At 35.9% G+C, this 19,922-nt stretch overlaps 1 protein-coding gene across 1 annotated transcript in view; it reads right to left on the minus strand.

Annotated features, from left to right (window-relative positions):
- The window catches only part of csmd1b (CUB and Sushi multiple domains 1b), a 203,723-nt gene that overhangs the window by 171,348 nt on the left and 12,453 nt on the right, over positions 1-19,922 (minus strand). Inside the window, exons 4-6 of the mRNA XM_088933977.1 lie at positions 10,125-10,206; positions 9,436-9,564; positions 7,771-7,888 (exon numbers count right to left, since the gene is read on the minus strand). Coding sequence (XP_088790103.1) covers positions 7,771-7,888; positions 9,436-9,564; positions 10,125-10,206 — 329 coding nt within the window. The remainder of the gene's footprint in view (positions 1-7,770; positions 7,889-9,435; positions 9,565-10,124; positions 10,207-19,922) is intronic.

A 19,922-nucleotide genomic window follows, 5' to 3' on the forward strand; every position in this document is an offset into this window, starting at 1 on the left:
GCCTCCGGACTCCCTGCTTGCCTTTTGACCCTGGCCTTGGATTACCCTCATTCAATGTTTTGGTTCTTTGCGACCTTGGAACCCGCATAGGGCCCGTTCCCTGTTTTCTTGAGCTGTGGACCAGCCGAGCAAGGATAGACCCAGTCTGGGTGCATGCTGCAGGCAGAACCGGAAACCAGGAACAAGACGGGGCTCCGCTGGGATGCTGGCAGGTGGCTCAGGAGCGGAGGGAAGAACACGTCCATGCCGGATTGCCGAGGAGGGACTGAGCACCTGCCGTCACGAGAGTTCTCACAGTGGCACAGCGGGCCAAGCAGGCTGCTGTACATGTAAGAACCACTGTCTGGGTCTGAGTAAGTAACACCTTGTACAGTAGGTGTTAAGCAGTGAGGTTGTCATATGTGTTAAATAGTGATTTTTTTTAAATAGTTACCTTCAATCCTGTGTGGCAATAGATATAATAAATACAAAAACAAGTCTAGTGATACTGTATACACTCAACCACTTGTCGATGTTTTTTTACAGGACACTGATACTATTTACACTCTGAGTGCATCAGCGACAGAGAGGATTGGTAGCAAGTTAGTATGGTACTGTATACATTAATTTGGTGAAACAACTTTGATTTGCTTTAAATTTTCAAAAAAAACAAAACAAAGCCCACCCATTTTCATACCATTAGTGTTATCCTCCTCCATCTTTCCAACCAAGATGATACTGTAAATCCAAATAGGTTATTTGGACCACCGTCTGGCAATCTGAAATTTTATCTAATAGCCTGTAGCAGCTGTTCAAATGAATGAAGAATAAGTAGTGATGATAATGGCTACAAGTGGGATATTACCAACCTGATTTGCACACATCTGCACAGGGGTTGGATTGTGAATCATGTTGATAAATAGACAGACGAAACCAAAATGATCTAGAGCAGTCCATAAGTCTTTTTTTTAGGTGAGCATGGTTGTGATAATGTGTTCCTATCATATCAGAAAGAGCCTTCACAAATTGAATTATATGTGAGTTTAATAGTGAAAATGGGCTTATAGCTACTGTAAATCATTCAAATGGACTTTGCTTATTTTAGAGGAAACAACATTAGAGCTGTTTCTGGACCTCCTTGGGAAGAGAGTGTTTGCAAAGAAACATTTGCAGAATTAAGTACTAAAGGGGAAATTATTCCCACACAGCCAATGAGAGATCAGGTGGAATACCATCACAGCCAAAAGATTTGTTCTTCCGCATCAGTTGATTAGACGGCTTTGACTTTGCCTAGTTACAGGAAAATCTAAATGTTGAGTCTGTTCAGGAGACAACTGATGCAATTTCAGTGGGTTCAAGAATTTCTTGATTCCCTGGTTAGGTTCGTAGTGGCTGAAGTAAGAATGTCATGATTATAAAACTGAAAAGCTTTATCAACCTGTTATGCATCATTATTTTATGTGGTAATACTGTATATACCAATATACAGTATATATACTATATGAGTACATATAGTATATACTGTTTTTTTTTATTCTGCATTCTTTTGTATCTCTTAGATATCATATTTCCCTGCAAAATCTCAAATTGACAATGACATTTTAATCCATGTGTATGCATGTTCATTTCAGATGCAGAAAATTCATACAGTGAGAAAACTGCCATTAACAAAACTGCCATTTCTCATCTAGTGCGCTTTCCCTAAGTAAAAAAGACCTGATTTCATCAACTGGATAATTACTCATGTACTTCAAAGCAATATAAGAGTTTATATTAAATTATTGATAATCAGAACTATATAAAATGATTAATAAAAGATTAAAGTTGGATTGAATTTTATATTATTCATATTTTTGATGGAGTTATAATCCACTGTACTGTATGTATAAATTAAGTTACAACATAGGCAAAAAACTAGAAAATGATTAATTGACTGATTATATAAATAAAGAAAAGAGAAAGATCAAACAGCTAAAGGAATCTTTATTATTTCCATTTCCATCATAGCTTCTTATTGTATATCCTTATATACACTTATATATCATGCTACAGTATTACCACGTATGTATACTGTTTTCTTAATATCCTTGATGTGCTTCCAGGGTTATGATAATTATTACATAATCTTTTGCAATGTAAGAAAATTAAACCACTGAATTGAAATGCACTGTATACCTTCATCTTCTATAACCCAATAGCTGATAAGGCATTATTTGATAATAGTTAAAAGTTGGCAGTTTCCCCAGTGCTAAGATTAATATTGCTTGACAGTATTACTGTGGTAAACACAGTCTGTTATAGTCTTCAGTGAGGCTCCTAAAGGAATAGCAGAAATGACAGATAAGAAATGGAGGACAGCTTAGGGACACATCGCAATACAATGTTAAGTTCAGAGTGCTCTAATATCGACAGATTTGCTAGACAGATTTCAGATGTGCTGAAAGCTAGGATATAAAGTGTTATTATGGGTTAGACAGCTTTGCACACAGAAACTGAAATGCAGCTTCAAAATAACTAGACTGGGGTATAGAATGAAGTCTGAATGTGTTTGCTTGAAGCTGAATAAAATGAAGGTTTTATGAAATACTGGATTCATAGCAAAACTTCCACATGGACCCACAATGTGCTAGGGATTGAAAAAAAGAGTAAGTACACCAAGGGTTTGAGGAGATTACAACTACAGAGATGAAGAAAGCAGACATAGAATACATAAAACAGTGAGACAAACTTGGTATTGCTGTATATTAAGCATCTACTAAACATGTTAATATCTTTTTTTGATCAAAACAAAACCAGAGAAGACTACAGGACATTGAAAATTGTTATACTGTGTAATTGCTGAATGAGAAAAAATGATCTTTTTTAAAAAAAAAAACTTTTTCATAGTTATGAATGATTAAGACCATGCATTTCTTCCAATATACTGTACAGTATAACATAATGTACACTGGTACCCAGGGAACCAGTACATTTTATCACATAAGTTACAGGAGTGGATGAATTAATTAATTTACACCACCCATTCACCCATTCCTCAGCAAACAATGGGGACACCCTGGACAAGGCTCCAGTCTGTCACGGGACCTGCACACACAATCACACCAGGGCCAGTTTTCACAGAAGCCACTTAACAGTATGCCTTTGGGCTGGGGAAGGAAACCCACATGTACACAGGGAGAACACACACACCCCACACACTTATCCCCCATGTCCAGAATTGAACCTGGGCCTCAGCTCTGTCAGTCAGCAATGCTTACCACTGCAGCGCCATGCTGCCCCACTTATTTAATCCTGCATTGTGATATTTCTTCTACCATATAGAGGAGGAAATCAGTAGACTGTCATCAGGAGCAAGAGGAATCTGAGGACTAATTAGCAGCTTAGCCTGTGGGCTAAGACCATCTCCGCTGAGACATCTGATTAGTACCTGATTGAAGATATTCTGGAAACGTTTGCTAATATTTCCCAAGGCATTATCAGGTTAGGAAAAATGAAAAATTATCATCATTATTATTATTTGTATTTTGTGTTTTTCAGATGCTTTACCATTAAAACACGTCCCTTCACTATCAAGTATAACAAACCCACAGCTGGCATTGTATTCATAACCTGCCTTCCACTCAACACCCAACACCAGGGGGGGCTTCAGGAAAGCCAGAACTCTAGCCTTGCCCTGCCTTCTTTTTTCAAAGATGCCATTGAACTTTTAATGAGCAAGTAGCCTTGGTTCAATGTCTCATTCAGCGGACAATACCTCATACAGCACAGTGTTGGTTTAGAAATCCTGGTGCAGAGGGAAAAGCACCATCTATCAGTCCTGCATTGTCACTTACAGCAGCATCCTGATTTTATCTGGAGGTGTCCTACTCCAGGTAATAACACATTCACACTTACATTTCATATAGAGAGTTTATTAAGATTTGGACACAAAAAAGACAATCCTGGCTAAAGTCCAATCAGATCACTTTAATGGCCATATACAATGCCTTGTTTTAGCAGTTTGTCTTTTCGCAGACCCCAGCTTGCTCTCCATGAGACACACAGACAGTGTGATAGAAGCTTGGGATCAGAGCACAGGGTCAGCCATTTATATGGCGCCCCTGCAGCAGTTGGGGTTAAGGGCCTTGCTCAGGGGCCCAACGGAGTAGGATTCCTCTACCGGCCGCGGGATACTAACTGGCAGCCTTCCAGCCACAGGCGTAGAGCCTTTAATATCAGTAATCACAAGCTTATAGATCGTTCACATACAGTTTTACTGCAGGCCTAAAGTATTTTCAAAACATTGAGGGGAAAAGGCAGAACAAGAATCTGTAAACACATAATGAAAAATGTGGAAGTAAAACAAAAAAAATAGGAAAGAGATTCAACTGAATATAAGTGTTTTCACCATTCACCTGAAGTACAGTAGCATCACTGGAGCTAGTGACAGATCAGCTAGTCTCTAGGGTGCTGCACTTTCAATCCAGGCTGTGCTGAGGATCTGTTTAAATACGCTATTAAAGCTATGGTTCACAAATATCAGTATTCGGAAGACAGCACTATGTGCATTTATTTCTTTCCCTCTAGTACAAAGCTCATGATAAAGCCTCAAAAAAATCAAAAAGTGTCCAAAAATATACGTACAGCAGGACACAAGAACTATTCAAGAACTGATCTGATCTTTCATTCCACTGAGATCAATACTGAGCCTATAGTATTATAAAAACTATAGTAGCCAATTTAAGAAACACACTTTCTTTCACACGTCTTTATTAGGCATTAATGAAGTTTGAAAAATATATTTCCACACCAAATGTGCTTAACAGATTTCATCAGAAGATTGCTTGTATATTTTAGCACGATAATTCATTCATAATTCGAAGATCTGAATTAAGTTTGTTCCAGTCCCTCTATGAAACATTATCTTAACATGTCCAACAATAATACAACTTCAAGATTTAAAAATGCAATCTTTGGGTGTTTTTCAGAAGATCAACATTATCTCCAAAATTTATGTTTCTACTGCTTTACAACTGGTGGTTACTTTTACAATTTAGAACTCTCTTTAATCATTTGCAAAGATTCTTATCTCAATTAAAGTTTCAAAACATGAGATAAATAATCAGATGATGTGTTCAATTCAGACTGATCCTCAAAAAGATATGCCAGTTGGGCAAAAAGAGATAATGAATTATCTTCATTTCGTATTTAAGATCTTAAACAAGCGTTTTCTTTCTTTATTAACATTAAACTCAATGATTATCCTATTAATCACTCATGAAATTAAGATAAAAACAAGAACATTATCCTTTCTTTCAGTTGCATCTGAAATGAAAAGAAGAACTTTGAATCAACATCAGAAATTTCTATATTCCCTTATGTCAGAACTCTCCTCCAAAGCCACAAACGTGGTAGAAATGTTCAAAGTTGTTTCCTCTTCCTTTCTGCAGAAGTTTCATTCTGGCATGGCTCACAGTGTCATGTTAAGCATCGACAGTTGTCATCAGCAAAACAACGGTGCTTTTGAAAACACGTAGCTGCATAAAGCTGATAAAGATGTTCAGCAACATTATGACAAAAGCCTTAAAAGCCAGCAACACCTAGTGCTGTCCATGACAACCAACAGGCAGAGGGACAGAGTACAGGTATGTATGCTCTATAGAAAGGTGTTACAAAGGACTGTTCTTCTGTCCAAACACCTTTGGCCACATCTTGGTTGATTGCAAAAGACTGGACAAATGCATTCGCTTGCAAAAATAATTGAAAAAGAATTAGGTTTTCCTAGGTAGTTTTGTCACACAGCTTTTCTTTTCCTCTTTTACTTTTCTAACATCTCATGAGAGCTGAACTGTCAGTCCATTTTTTTCCACACTGAATTTAATCAGAAGCTGAAGTAGCCTGCATCATTTTTTACATAGTGTTCTCTTATGTCCAAATTTCTTTGCTATGTCTTTCCCAAATGCATTCCAACATTCCAAATAAAATATTTCCATCACACTATTATTATGTTCTAACAACCAACAGAGCAGAAGGCTCCAGGAATTCCAAAATGAGAATTTCAGAGGGGCTGCTAAGTGGCTCAGTCAGTAAAAGCTCTTTCTTGGACAGCAGGTTGATCTGTGTACTCCAGATGTCACGGATTCACACCTGGGCTGAGCCTAAGCACTGCTGAGTGTATATATATATATTTATTTCTTTGCCTGATTATTTCATCCAAAGTGACTTAAATTTGTGATAAGGCACTTTACAATTCGAGTGGATTACAGTACCTGTACCTCAAAGGTACAGCGGAAATGCTAGTTATGAGCTCAAAGTCCTCACCACTCTTCCACACTATTGTCACACATCCAGAGTATGCTTGCCTCCCCATGCGTCATCAGTTCCTGGGACTAGCCAGGAGCCTGCGAGCTGGAGGTGACGTCGGCAAGAGACATACAGAGCACATTTAGTTACTGCTCACTCTTTCAGAATATGAAATGATGAATGGCGTGTCAGGGAAGAGCACTTACAGGTCCTCATTTTCCTCCTGAGATACAGGGGTTGTGGCAGTAAGTCATGTTGCTTAAAATTCAATGATTCCAAACCAAACATACAACAAAATAGGAATTTAATTCAATTTTGAAATATACTGTACAGTATACTGTATAATAGCATCTTATTAGATATAAGAAATATAATCCGGAATCATATAATTTATATATAATAATTTAAATAACAATGCAGTTTGAAAAACTACTAATGGACGTAAGAAATTACTGAACCTTCAGAAGTCCTGCATACAGTTTAATCTCTTGTTGTGGCTCGGTGTAAAACTATCAATGCCACGCATCCTTTAGGAAGCAACAGGCAATACAATATCCACGATTACAACTTTTTGACAGATTTCAATTTTAAATACAAGACCCTCGTTCTTTATGTTTTGTTAATAGCAATTACCCCAAAGAGTAGAATAACAAAGCTTAATAAATGAGGCCTCCTTTGGTAATGCTAATGTCACTGTGTTATGCACTTCATAGTGCTGGTAATTTATTTAACATTGATTTTACAATTAGGGCTTGTAAAGAAATGAATGGCTTACTGATTCTCATTTTTACACCTACAAATTGGATGACATGCAAATCCTTAATTAAGAAGCTCATAGTAGCAACTAATAACTAACTATCAGGCCAATATACAGTAAGGCACATATCATATGAAAACATCAACCTCAAGGAAGAATCTTTGATTTACTCGCTGTATAAGCTTTTCAGCAGAACTCCAGACTCAAGAATCACTAAAGTAATTACCCATTAAAGGCTTTCTAACCCTCTATAGTCATAGATTTGACTCATAATATAGTACTAAGACTTGTTCATCTAATAACCAATGTTAAAAAATGATGTAACAGCCTTCATCTTTCATCCTGCTTATTGAGTTTCATGTTTACTAATAAAAGGATAGGTCAACCGAAGTCTGGATTCCTTATTTTAAGATTAAAAACATTGCTCTTAGAAAATTCAAAATGGGGAAAAAAAAGTGTACCGTCTGAAGAATCAAAAAGCCTTCAGCCACGCCCTTCACCTTTCCTGCTTTCCTGAAGTCTTTTAAAAGTGCAGCAAATTCTTTTATGATAGTTATTATTCGAAACCTTTTACTGACTGTGAAAGGATTTGATTGGTGTGTCCGAAATCAGAATGCCATTATTTGAATCTGTGCACTTGAAGCCATTAACAAAACTTTCTTGGTTAAGGTTAAACTCACTTAATCACATGCGCCCAGGATAAAACCGCCTGGCACTGTACATTAAGTTAGGAACAAAACAAGCCAACTCACCTTCTCTGAATCACTGGCAGTGATCACCCAGACACAGTGCGCGTTGTTCTCATACTGAACCGGGTAGTTGGGGGATGTGATAAAACCTTTCGGTCCTCTTAAGTTGGAGCCACATGTCCTTGCTGTTAAAAGTAGGAACAACAAATTAGAGCATTATTTTCACTAGGAATGACGACATCCAAGAATTAAGAATTAATTAAGCGTATCGAACGGTATTGACAGGTTTCTTGAAATGTTTTAGTCACAATCAATCAGGCTTAGCTCGCTAGGCTGTGGGCCATGAGACAAGGAGGCTGGGACCCCCCTGCAGAGTGAGGGGTGACCCAGGGGCGGCTGCACAGGAGGAGATGAGGTAAATGACATCAGAAACAATGACAATTTAGGACAGCTGAGTCTGATTGAACTGTTGTCACGCCTCCCCAATGTTCACTGTAAACCTCATGTATTGACACCATGCTGGTGTATTTCTGTGCAGGAGCAGAATTGTGTTATTGATTTATTTATTCTTAAAAAGAATGTACTAAACATCTGAACTTTGGTAATTACCATATATAAACATGGGTTTGTTCGTGTTCTTTATCATGTTAACTAATGCTTCTTTGGAGGAATATGTTGGATTATTAATGCCTAATTGTGGTATTTGACATTTTTATGCCAACTGTGTAGTTCAATTCACATAGATTTCGCCTGTAATGTTAAGCTGGAAAATACAACCACCTCCTAAAGTAGTGAAATAACAAAGCATTTAACCATCTTAATCGAATTAACTAAAGTACATCTTAGCAATCAGAAACAGAATAGGCTTTTACAAATTTAAAGCCTTGAAATGTACAAGTGGTGTCAGGAATGAGTCTCAGTGCAAATTATTGAACGTTTTAAATCATGAAACCCCAAATGACTTAAAGTCCATTAATTACTTTAGAATCAGAGCTTTCTAAAGGAGCACCCAAAATGTGAAACAGAGCACATACATCATTTACAAGTTTAACACACACACATTGTAAAATTAACTTTATATAACAAGCTATGTTTAAGCACATTTTTAATTCAAACTGGGTGTTAGATACTGCAGTGGTTATTAACTGATGTAGGCTAAAGAGTTATGAACCACTTGCTTTAGGTTATGTTATTTATCAGGGAGCAACTAATTAAAAAGCTATTTGTTTTTTAAGCATTATTCAGCAATGCAGAGTTACAAACTGTCTGGATCAAAGATAAACAGGAATTCTACAAAGAAACTGTCAAACATGGTTACTTGGTTTCTTTCAAAAGTCTGACATAATGCCTTGTTTCATTTGCATTAATGTAATCAGAAATCCTATTGCCTCTGCATCTTTTTCAAAGTGAGATTTTATTGGAAATTTATTTTTTTTAATATATTGATTGTAATTGCACTTCTTGGTGTCACTAAAATGGTTTTTCATATCCATCATATCTGTCTTTGTTTATTAGATTCTTAAGTAAGGATATACTCGGAATAGCTGTTCTGAACATCATAATTCAGCTCTCTACACAAGAAAATCATTAGATGCCAATGAAGCACAGAAAATCACTCCCACCAGCTCCTCAGCTCCACCCTTTCCGTTATCAGCATATCTCCATTAACACAGTTTGACAAAGTCCTTACAGTAAGTGTCTGGATGTGGGATGTCCTCAGATTCACACTTACCACGACAGATTGGCCTGTGGTCACTCCATGCAGCCAATGTCTCTGTCACTCTCTGGCAAGTGATGCTCTTTGATCCCTGAAGCACATAGCTGTCATCACATGAGAACTGTATACTGGCACCCACCCTGTGGGAATCATAAACAAGTGTCCACCAGCTTTAAACCTGCTACAAAATGTGCCTTCAACTGTATTCTTCAATGCCTACATAATATTTTTATGACATTTTCTGTTAACATTATAAGGGCAAGAGCAAATCAGATTTTATAAGCAAAGGGTTTCTGAAAAAAAAAATGTGTTAACCTATAAGTATGCTTATGCCTCATTGGAATTAAATATTGTAGGAAAAGATACAGTATACTACATATTGTATTTTAATTGTATTTAAATGAACTGCACAATAACTAAATGGAGAAAAGTTCCTTTCTATCATTCAATTAATGAACATTGAGCTTATGAAAATGATTTTTCTTCTCAAAACAAAATTTTCGCAGCTGTTTTGCTTAAGATATCACCTATAGAGTGGGTAGCTTTGAGGTTTTTGATAGTGATGGTATATCAGTAGGGGGTTAAAATATTCCTAAGTCTCACAGCAGGTATTGTTCTGATTGAAATAACATGTAGAATCCTCAACAATGGCACATATTGAGAACAAAAAAGGATAAAAAGGAACTAGTCATATACGCACTGGAAATCTGAACCTATTCTTTTCCCATTCTCCGGAATTCCAGGATCTGGACAAATGTCTGCAGCCATTCCACCTTGACTCACTACATTATAGAATAGAAAGCAAAAGAGAGAGAGTAATAATAATTCAAAAAGGTGCATTTCTGTTACTGAAATGAAAAAGATAACTCTTTGAGGTTTCTGGAGAACAGAGAATGCTGTCAACAAAGAGCACAGATGAATGATGCTGCTGAAGTACTGATATAAAGACACTTAATGTCAAAGAAAGAACCCAAAAAAAGAGAATAATAACAAACAGTGTTCTCACAATTAGAAGATTAGGGTAATAAATCCTGATTTCATGTTCTAACATCTAACAAGTTCATGGCCCATTAGTTTCAATGAAAGCAAAGAAAAATCTTCTATTGGTGCTATTAATTCATGACACATAAGAGCTATAATTTCAAAATGAGAAAGAAACTCAAGGCTTTGTGCTTTTACTGGCATTAGAACTGTGAATAAGAACTGCTGTACTGTACATGATTTCAATTAACAGACTGATTAGGGGAATATAGTCATTAGACTTAAGCTACATAAAACATAATAAGCATCTAACAACAGAGCAAGAAGTTACAAAACCCTTAGTAATTAGTAATATGTGCTGCAATCTGAGCAGCCGATGATTTCTTAGTTTTTTTTGCATAAGATGGCAATTGTGTGGATTTTTCAGGCATTTTTTAGTTTAACAACTCTTTTTTTCTTAACTCATCTAAAGGGTATCACACTGATTCATTCACCATAAAAGTGCAATTGTATACTTTATTAAGAAAGATTTCCAGAAAGTGAAATGTGAAAAATGCAGAGATGTGTTGGAATACAGAAAACTGCATTCACTGAGAAATCCTACAAGTCTATACAGATCAACTTTGATTTTAGAAAAATCTGAAATATCCTATGAAATCTGCACATCCTACAGTATATAAAATGATTGCAGCCAATATTTAAATGAAACCTTAATGAATGATACCATATATGTATTCAAGTGTCTTCTGAATATCTAGTAATACTGTATATCAATTAATATATTTAATTTTATTTGAAATAATAACTGTCATCAATAAAACGGCACAGGAACAAAGTAGAGAAACAATGACAATTTTATCTGAACAAAATATTATAGGTACATTCTAAATATAAACCCTTCCTGTAAATGCTTGAATTCAGAGCACTGCAGGAGGATGCACATTGTGTATGCTTTCTTGGATGTTCTCCAGAAAATTGCCTTATTGTCAAACAAATTAGAACTTTTCTGAACTGTGCTGTGACTTCTTGCATCCTCAACAAGATTTTGTTCATGCTTTTTATTAACCAGTTAGATACTAATACTGCTGCGTCTTCAGCTTTTTATACTGGTTTATAGTGGACGTTTACTGAATAAATATGTATTGGCTTCATTATGATAGCAAGATTACAGCAGAATCCAAATCTTCAGTATTGGAGCTTCAGGCAGTTCTTGAAAAGGTCTATTAAAAGGTCACAGCGTGGTCTCTGTTCACACTACAACTCTTCGTCTGCTACTCTGTCAGCTGGTGACCATGTTCGCACTTCTAACATGAGATGATTCCTTTCAACACATACAGCTCATTTATCACATCTTCACCAGAAATAACTTATAGTTGCACTACAGGTATATGATCCTCTGATTTTCAAAGCCCTGGAAGCCAGTGTAAATGTCACCAGAACCTTTCCATCTTTTTGTCCTATGTGATACACGGCACAGTAACTTTGGAGTCGTGAAAATTTAATAACAATATTACATTAGGCACATTCCATCTGAGAGGACACTCTTGAGACACAGAAAAAAAGAAAACAGATGAGATTACAGTTAAGCAAAGTGAATCTTCTTGTTAAGGTTCTTCTAAAAACACCAGAGACTTTACCTCCGTCCAACACATTATGACATCACTAGGCAAGGTGAATTTAGAATAGTTTACTGGTACCCCAATGAGCGGGCTGAGAGCATCAGAGGAGAGTGTGTGCAAAAGTTTGAAAGAGTTCCCCTGCAGGCTGTGAAGGGAGTGTACCTTGATCTTGACACTCATGGTGTCACAAATGAATTGGAGGGCCCGATAGATCACTCATCCAGTACCACAATTACCAAATACAAATCCAGCCTTTCATTACGCACTGGAAACTAAACACAAGCTGAGGGTTTGTGCTTTGCAGCTGGCAGGTACCGAATAGTTTGTTTTACTCTGATTTAATATTTGTAATACAGTTGTTAAAGTTAAGACAGTGACAAAGCATAAGCAATGCCATGTACAAAGTTTCTGACCTTAAATCAGTATCTGCTATGCACTGGGTGAGATTGCTGGGTGAACCCTGAGTATTTACTACCTTCTAAAAAGTTGTGGTCTTTGATCATTTGTCATGCAATGCTTTTTGATGTACAGTCGTGCAGTCATGCATTGCTGATATCAGTTTCCAAGCTGATCAAAGCTTATGTCCACTTTTCTGATGTCCTTTTTGCAAGTGATTCTTTACTTGTCTTCATATGATTCCCTCTCTTTTCATTCTACATGTTCTAGTAACTGCTGCAGTTCTTCAGCTTGTAACATATCTGATTTTCAACTACAGATGAGAGAAGTTAGTAAATTTCCTTCAGGTAGGAGGTGAAATGTCTTCGTAATTGTCTTTGGATACTTTGTAAGGCCCACATAATGACATAAAAGTATCATTTCAAATTTTAGTATGAGTCTTATAGAAATTCACAATAGGTAACGTATGTTTTATTCCATGAAGGTTTTTAATGAAACTTATCTACCATCTAAGTTTTTATTGAAACATATAACTACCATTTTTCTCAATTTTTTCCTACAAAAATTACACGTTCCATCTTCACTGGAGCTGTGGTTCAGAGTTTTATATTTTGAAGTTTTTTTGTGATCAGTATTTCAAGCACGTGTACAGTAAAAATGAATAATTTGACCATTAATTTTGAGGAATTGAGAAGCCATTACCTCAAAGAAAAGCTGGTAAAAGTAACAAACATTCAGAAGTAACCATTGCATTTTCAGTTAAGTAATTTACTTTTCTTCTCTTTTCAACATGGCATAAACCTTTGCTTGTTCCTTTGAAGTATTTACATACATTTCAGTATACAAATACATTTTTATCAAAGACTATTTTTCCTACACATGCACCCATGTCTGGTCATTACAATTGAGCTAATTCAGTGGGGCAAGAATTTGAGGAAGTCATTAGAAAAGTCTTTTACACCAGTTATGTCATGTACTGTATGTTGAATATGAATGTTACAGCGAAAAATAAAGCACACCTCCTTACAATTCTAAGGTTTTACATATGAAGACATACAGTATTTGACCTTTATCTGGTCCTCACCAAGTCCTGACAGTAGATTAATCTAACCTCATTTGACAAATAACACACAGAATTCTTTATTTGCCATGGATGTTATCTACAGTATTTCACCATGTCACATATTCTGTAAGAGAGACTTTTCAAATAACTGGTCCTGCAGTATATCCATACATTATGCCTAGGTATTGACCATGAGAGATGTTTAGAAAGTACCTATATTTGGTTACACTAAAATACTGTATTATACACATAAGGGACATCTTGGAGTTTGGGAAAGTATTTGTGTAATTAGATTAAAATTATTCACTTTTTATAAATTTTAATGCATCTTTTGTAATTGAACATAGTGGAGCATCATAGGAAGGCAATGACCACTGTATGCTCAAGTGTCAAATACAGAACATCTTCAAAGAAGAGCTGTCAGACAAGCTCCTGTTCTCACAGTTGGCAAGTAACCAAAAAGATTTGACATTTTCATAATATTAGATTGAGTTTATAAGGAGGTACACAAGTACTCAGACCCTTCCTGTGGTGCCCCATTTTGTGAAATTGCAAAATGCTGCGTATACTTTTTTTAAACTTAATATTTCATATTCAAAACCTGTAGGCTGAAACTGATGACATCTTAGAAAAAGATGAGCTGCAGTAAATGTCAGCAAAACCTAAAAAAAAAGGATTAAAATATGTTGATTGAATAAGTATTTTGACCCCCTTTGACAGCAATAACAGACACAAATCTGGATAAGTCTCTACAAACTTTACACACTGCCTTGGTGCAATTTTTGCCTATTCTTGGCACATTTGCTTGTATTTTTAGGTTCAAGTTCATATTATCTATTTACATTTTTACATTAGTTTTTTGTTTTGAAGTAACTTGTATATATACTGCATAAAAAATCTTCATTGCTACTTTAAATTTCCCATTAATAGGCTTCAGTTCCCCTATGAAACTGTACTCGGTAAAGTGTTAGAGAATTGGGTAGTCCACATGGTTTCCTGTGATCACTGTTGCAAGCTGTAAAGTGCTGTAACAAAATGTGAAAACTGTGCAAGTGTCTGAACACTTCTCCAAGGCACTGTACATACAATACAGTATATGTTTTCACATCACTTTGTACTTTGGATATATATACTGTAGGCCATAAGCAAATTAATAACAAAGATGTTTTTAGGTCTCTCAGGCTGCATAGCCTTGCCTTGCATAATGGATGCCCTAAAACACATTGCAGAAGAAGTCTCCAAATCCTGACAGCTACTCTAACTTTGTAGAGTTGAGTTTGTAGAAGTGAGATGTGTAGAACACGCAACTATTTGAACAACCCCTTTGAGAAAGAAAGCATTCTTAATATTAACACAATAAACATATTGGAGATTGATCAGAAACAAAGAAATATGGTCAGATTATTTTTTGGTAGTTGTTTTCAGTGTGTAGTGTTGGGTTTTTCTACATGAGGATAATTTTAATACATATGAATTGACATTAGAGCATGAGAGTAATGTACAGTATGTGAAGTTCAGGCGGTTTCTGCACTGGTAATTAGAGGCTTGTAAATCTGCAGTAGAAAATATGAACTTTCCTACCCATTAAAATAGGCAATTATAAAAATACTTATTAAAAAGATTTAGATTAAATCTAATCTAAAAAGATTTTAGATAAAAATCTAAAACAAACCCCCATCCGATTTGATATTTTTAACTTTTTTACATTAATCATACTAACAAGAAGTGAAAAATGATCTGCAATTTCAAGGTAATGATTTAATTTAATTAACATATTTATTTCTTGAAACAGGTCATTTGTATGTTACATTCAAGTAATAGTGTACTAACTCTCTTACATTACTTACTAATTTAACAGTCTTACAAGAGTTCTATATACTTTATATTTCCATGTTTGATTGTCAGATATTAATGCTAGATCTCCAAGATGGATTGAAATGGACAAGTATTTCTTCCCTTACATGCTCCTGTCATCCTTTCCTAAACACTTAACAGTTCTGGCCTTTCTTAACCACCTGCACTGCTCAGGTCCTCGTCCAGACTTTTATGATTTGCTTAGTATTTACTCAGCCTAGCTTCTCCTTGACAAGCTCTCCTCTGTGAACCAGCCACCGTTCTGCCCCTAATTTCTACAATGTCTTGCATCTCATTGTTTGCCCTCTCATCTTCTGCTGGTCAGTTAGTTGGAAAATCATGTCTGTAGTTTGCAGTTTTTGAACTTTAAAGCATCCATTGCTTATTGCTGGTAAGAGTCACAGCAACCACAGGTCTATCCCTGAAGCATGAACCATAAGGCAGGAATTGCGCAATCACAAAAGGGACAATTTAGAGACGACTATTACCCTGCCACCCACAGCAGAGTAAACCCTCATCGTCATTGAGATAACATGAAAACTCCACAAAGAAGACACCGCACACAGTGTGGAATTTAACCCAGGACCTACAGGTAAGAGATGTGAGAAATCTGGACAGTATATATCAGTAGGGAGCCGTGTCAGCATGTGCAGGCTGCAAAGGAACAAGTAAAGGTTTATTCCCTGCTGAAAAGAGAAGAAAGGAAACACAACGTTTGGAGTTGTGGAGCTTTCTTTGGGTGTTAGGGTTCCTTTCTACTCTTTTCAGCGTGGACCAAACCTTTTACTTGTTCCTTTGCACCGTATCATATATTTTGCTTATGTATTTATTTTGCTTGGTTTGTTTTCTGGTATTATTGTATTGGTGGTTGTGTAAATCACTACTTCATGTATTTCTTCATTTAAATATATTGGGCTTCTCTAATTGTAGGTCACCTTGGACAAAGGCTAAATAAACGTAGTGTGAAATGCTATTATGCAATCAGTAGAAGATAACCAAGTATAGTTCTGCTCTGCTGATAGTGCCTGACTCTGCTGGATAGGTACTGTGCACCAGAATCACAGCAGTGCAGCTAATAGTCTCTGCCTCTGTGATTTAGTGAAGGTCACAGACATACTTTCTTAAGATTTTCACCTTGAATTATTTAGTTCAAAACACATCTTGATGTTCTGGTTTTATTTCCTCTAATTTTACTAAGACACAAAAGGCTATTATGAAGTGCTAGAGAGGACCATTTGGAACTTCAGTCTCTGTGTTCATATCTAAGGTGTTTGTTTTTTGTTTTTTATATTTTTGTGTTTTGAAGGCATCGAAACCGCTATCTCTGCTATCTCTTTGTATAATACATTGAAGAGTCTAAGATAAAAGAAGTGCATAAAAGAACAGCCTTTATATTTTAGTTCTTGAAGAGAAGCCCTCAAACAATGTGTATATCTCAGCCCAATTAAAAACTGATCTAAAAATGAAAACAGCTTTGGCAACACAGCATTGTTTTGTTTCTAGTCGTGAAAATGATAGCAATACTTGTTTTAACTAACTTTTTATAGACACAAACAGCTGCAGACTAAAAAGTTAATTTCCTTTTGGTAAGCATCTGGTAACCAATAATGCCATTTTAAGTGAGTGATTAAACTACATTTTTAGCATGGTTAAGCAAGAAGGTGTATAATTTAAACATCTATGCAGAATGCTAATCTTTTTTTAAGATTAAATACATCTTTGAAATGACTTACTGGTTTTTGCTTTTTTTGTGAGAATGTGATGAGCTACATCCCATTAAAACATTTTGATAATAAAAACAAAACTGAAGATTCAAATTGTACTGTTGGTAGCAGAAACGTTTTCCAAAGATCACAAGGTAATATCCCAGATCAGGGTGAAAACTTTTTCTTTAGCATTTGAAGTATGTAATGCTATGAGTTTTTTTTAATATAAGCAAATACCTATTTTGTCTTAATAAAGTTTATTTTATATTTACTTATAAATGATACTTTCAGTCTTTCAGTCTTTGGCTACACTTTTTCGGAACACATAGAGAAAGATATTGGAAACTGGAGTACCTAGAGGAAACTCATGTGAACACAATGAAAACCATGCAGATCCAGTAGCACCCCAGAGCCCCAGCATTTGAGATAGCAACGCTAACCTCTGTGCCACCATGCCACCTTCTATTACACTTGCTTCCTTTAAATTTCATCTTTGCTTTTGAGAATTAGAGTATCAGCAGTTTGAAATGTTGAAATCTGGACAGCAGTAATGACAGGAACACTGTTAACATACAGCAAGGCTTCAATGAGTTAAAGGAAGAGATGTACAATTGTTGTGTTAACCGTAATATGAAATATGTTTGGCCATCGTTATGATTGCCGTTGTATTTCAGAAGATACAGCAAGTGTTGTGTAAAAGCTATTTCTCAGTCTAGTGAAGCCAGATTACCTAGATGCACTGTCTGATCAGTTGCATGCAAGTACAAGCAATGACCATAACAGTCTGGGCCATGATGTACAAGATCTACACAAGATATAACTATGAATATTTATTTTCTAGAAGCTCACAGTTATAAGGCACAGTTCCATGGTAATTTGTATCATACTTTGACATGGCTGTATCCTTTTTTGAAAAGTACCAGAAAAATGAAATCCTGAGGAAAGTCCTTGTCAAGCACTGCCTGGAGGTCAAGGAGAGGAATGATCAAGAAGTTCATTTTCTGGAAGCATGTCACTAAATTGGCAGATCGTAACGTTGAGATTGACAAGTTTGTAAACTGGGAGAGACTTGACAGTGAATGAGCACTATAGCTTGCAGACATGATACAAATACAATCTGACAATATTAGCCTTTTTCAAACCTAAGAATCACGGGCAAATCCAATGAATGGGAAATGCAGCAGCACATTTAAATGATAATATATGCAGAACGCAACACCTTATATATTGGATTGGATCCTGATTCCTTTGGCCAATTTTTACTTTGAACCAAATTCCACTGATCACTTCACACACCATAACTTCAGGACCTGTGCCATTTACTGTAGGATTAAATGCACAATTGATCAAGATCAATATGCAAGAAATTGTGTATGGATAATAAAGTGATTTTATCTATCAAATATGTACAGTGTAGTATCATTTTTTTCTTATGTGATATGCACAGAAACATGTTCCTTCATAGTCATCCATGTTTGTTTTAAATTAAATTAAAAATGTAATCTTGGGGATGAGACTTTTCATATCTACATTAACAGGAATTTATGTTAGATTACATCATTAAAAATAAAATAACTAGAATAGGGTGGCATGGGGGTATTTCTTTGAAATACTGAAACTTGGAAAGGCTTGAATTTTAGTTTGAAATGCTATTTTAGTAATAGTATAAGTAGTGAATCACACAGCACTTTTATTCACAAATGATCTGAAAGTGCTTCTGTGTACATATGGGACAGGGCCCAATTTATCCAACACTGAAGTGCAGCACCACTTTGATGATGAGCGTCAACTATTCAGCACCAGCAGACCCACAACATGGGAGATCAGAAGTAGAAATGTTTCTGAGTCACTTTAGAATAAAAGATATACATTTCTGGCTTGATGCATTGTGGCACCCGGGGAATCGGTTTACTCCATCACTGAATTAGGGGGAACTTTAAGGAGGCTGATTCTACAAAGGCAGAGAGGAATTCAGCCTGGATGTTTTTAGGGATAGTTCTAAGGAGATATCTAATGACGAAGTATTTAGGACCACAGTTTAATGGCTTATCCAAATGTAGGTACGTTGGTACTTTTCACCTTGAAAAGTAGAAAGAAGAAACGCTACATTTAGACTGTTGAGCCTTCTGTAGGTGTGAAAAAGGCTCAATAGTTGAAATATTGTTTTTTCTTCCTACTTTTCAGTGTGGAATTAATCTTAACTTGATCATTTTGAAACAAACATACTGACACAGCTCCTCACATAAATGCAGTTATCCTGAGGCCATTAAAAAAAACCTTTTCAGCAGTTACTGAAGACTGATGTAATACCCAGTGACTGGTTATTAAAAAATTACAAAATTGGCTGAAACATTGTGTTTTCTTTTTTCTCTTTTCAACTTGTATGTAGTATTGTTTTGACGAGTGCTTGTATTTCACTGTACTTCTTTCATGTTCGTTTTTGAATATTATATAAGGTGCTCTCTTTCTACTTTTGTTTTACTTCACTGGTAAGCAGATTGTCAGAATTGAAGCTTATTCGTAATCTTGTCAAATAAATCTTAAAGTTATAAAGTTACAAAAATGTGCTTTTTACTTTGTTGGACATGTAAAGCAGATTTTTTTTTCTTTAAGCTCTGCCCTCATTGCTCTGGCAAATTCTGCGACAGTTTAAACACATTTTTTTGTGCCTGTTCAATCTAACCTTACAAGAAGGGTGTAAGTATGCTGAAATCTGAGGTAAATGTCAGCAGAAATATGAAGAGTGGATTTTACAATTAACACAGCACATTAACATGGCTGAAGTAGTTTACTTTTGCTATATAGGCCTGGTTTGCTATGCTAATTGTAATAGAACATGCTTGATGAAGCACAGAATGGTGGGAATTATTAATATAATT

This window comes from Atractosteus spatula, chromosome 15 (assembly GCF_055471065.1).
Source record: "Atractosteus spatula isolate fAtrSpa1 chromosome 15, fAtrSpa1.hap1, whole genome shotgun sequence".
Taxonomy (NCBI): Eukaryota; Metazoa; Chordata; class Actinopteri; order Semionotiformes; family Lepisosteidae; genus Atractosteus; species Atractosteus spatula.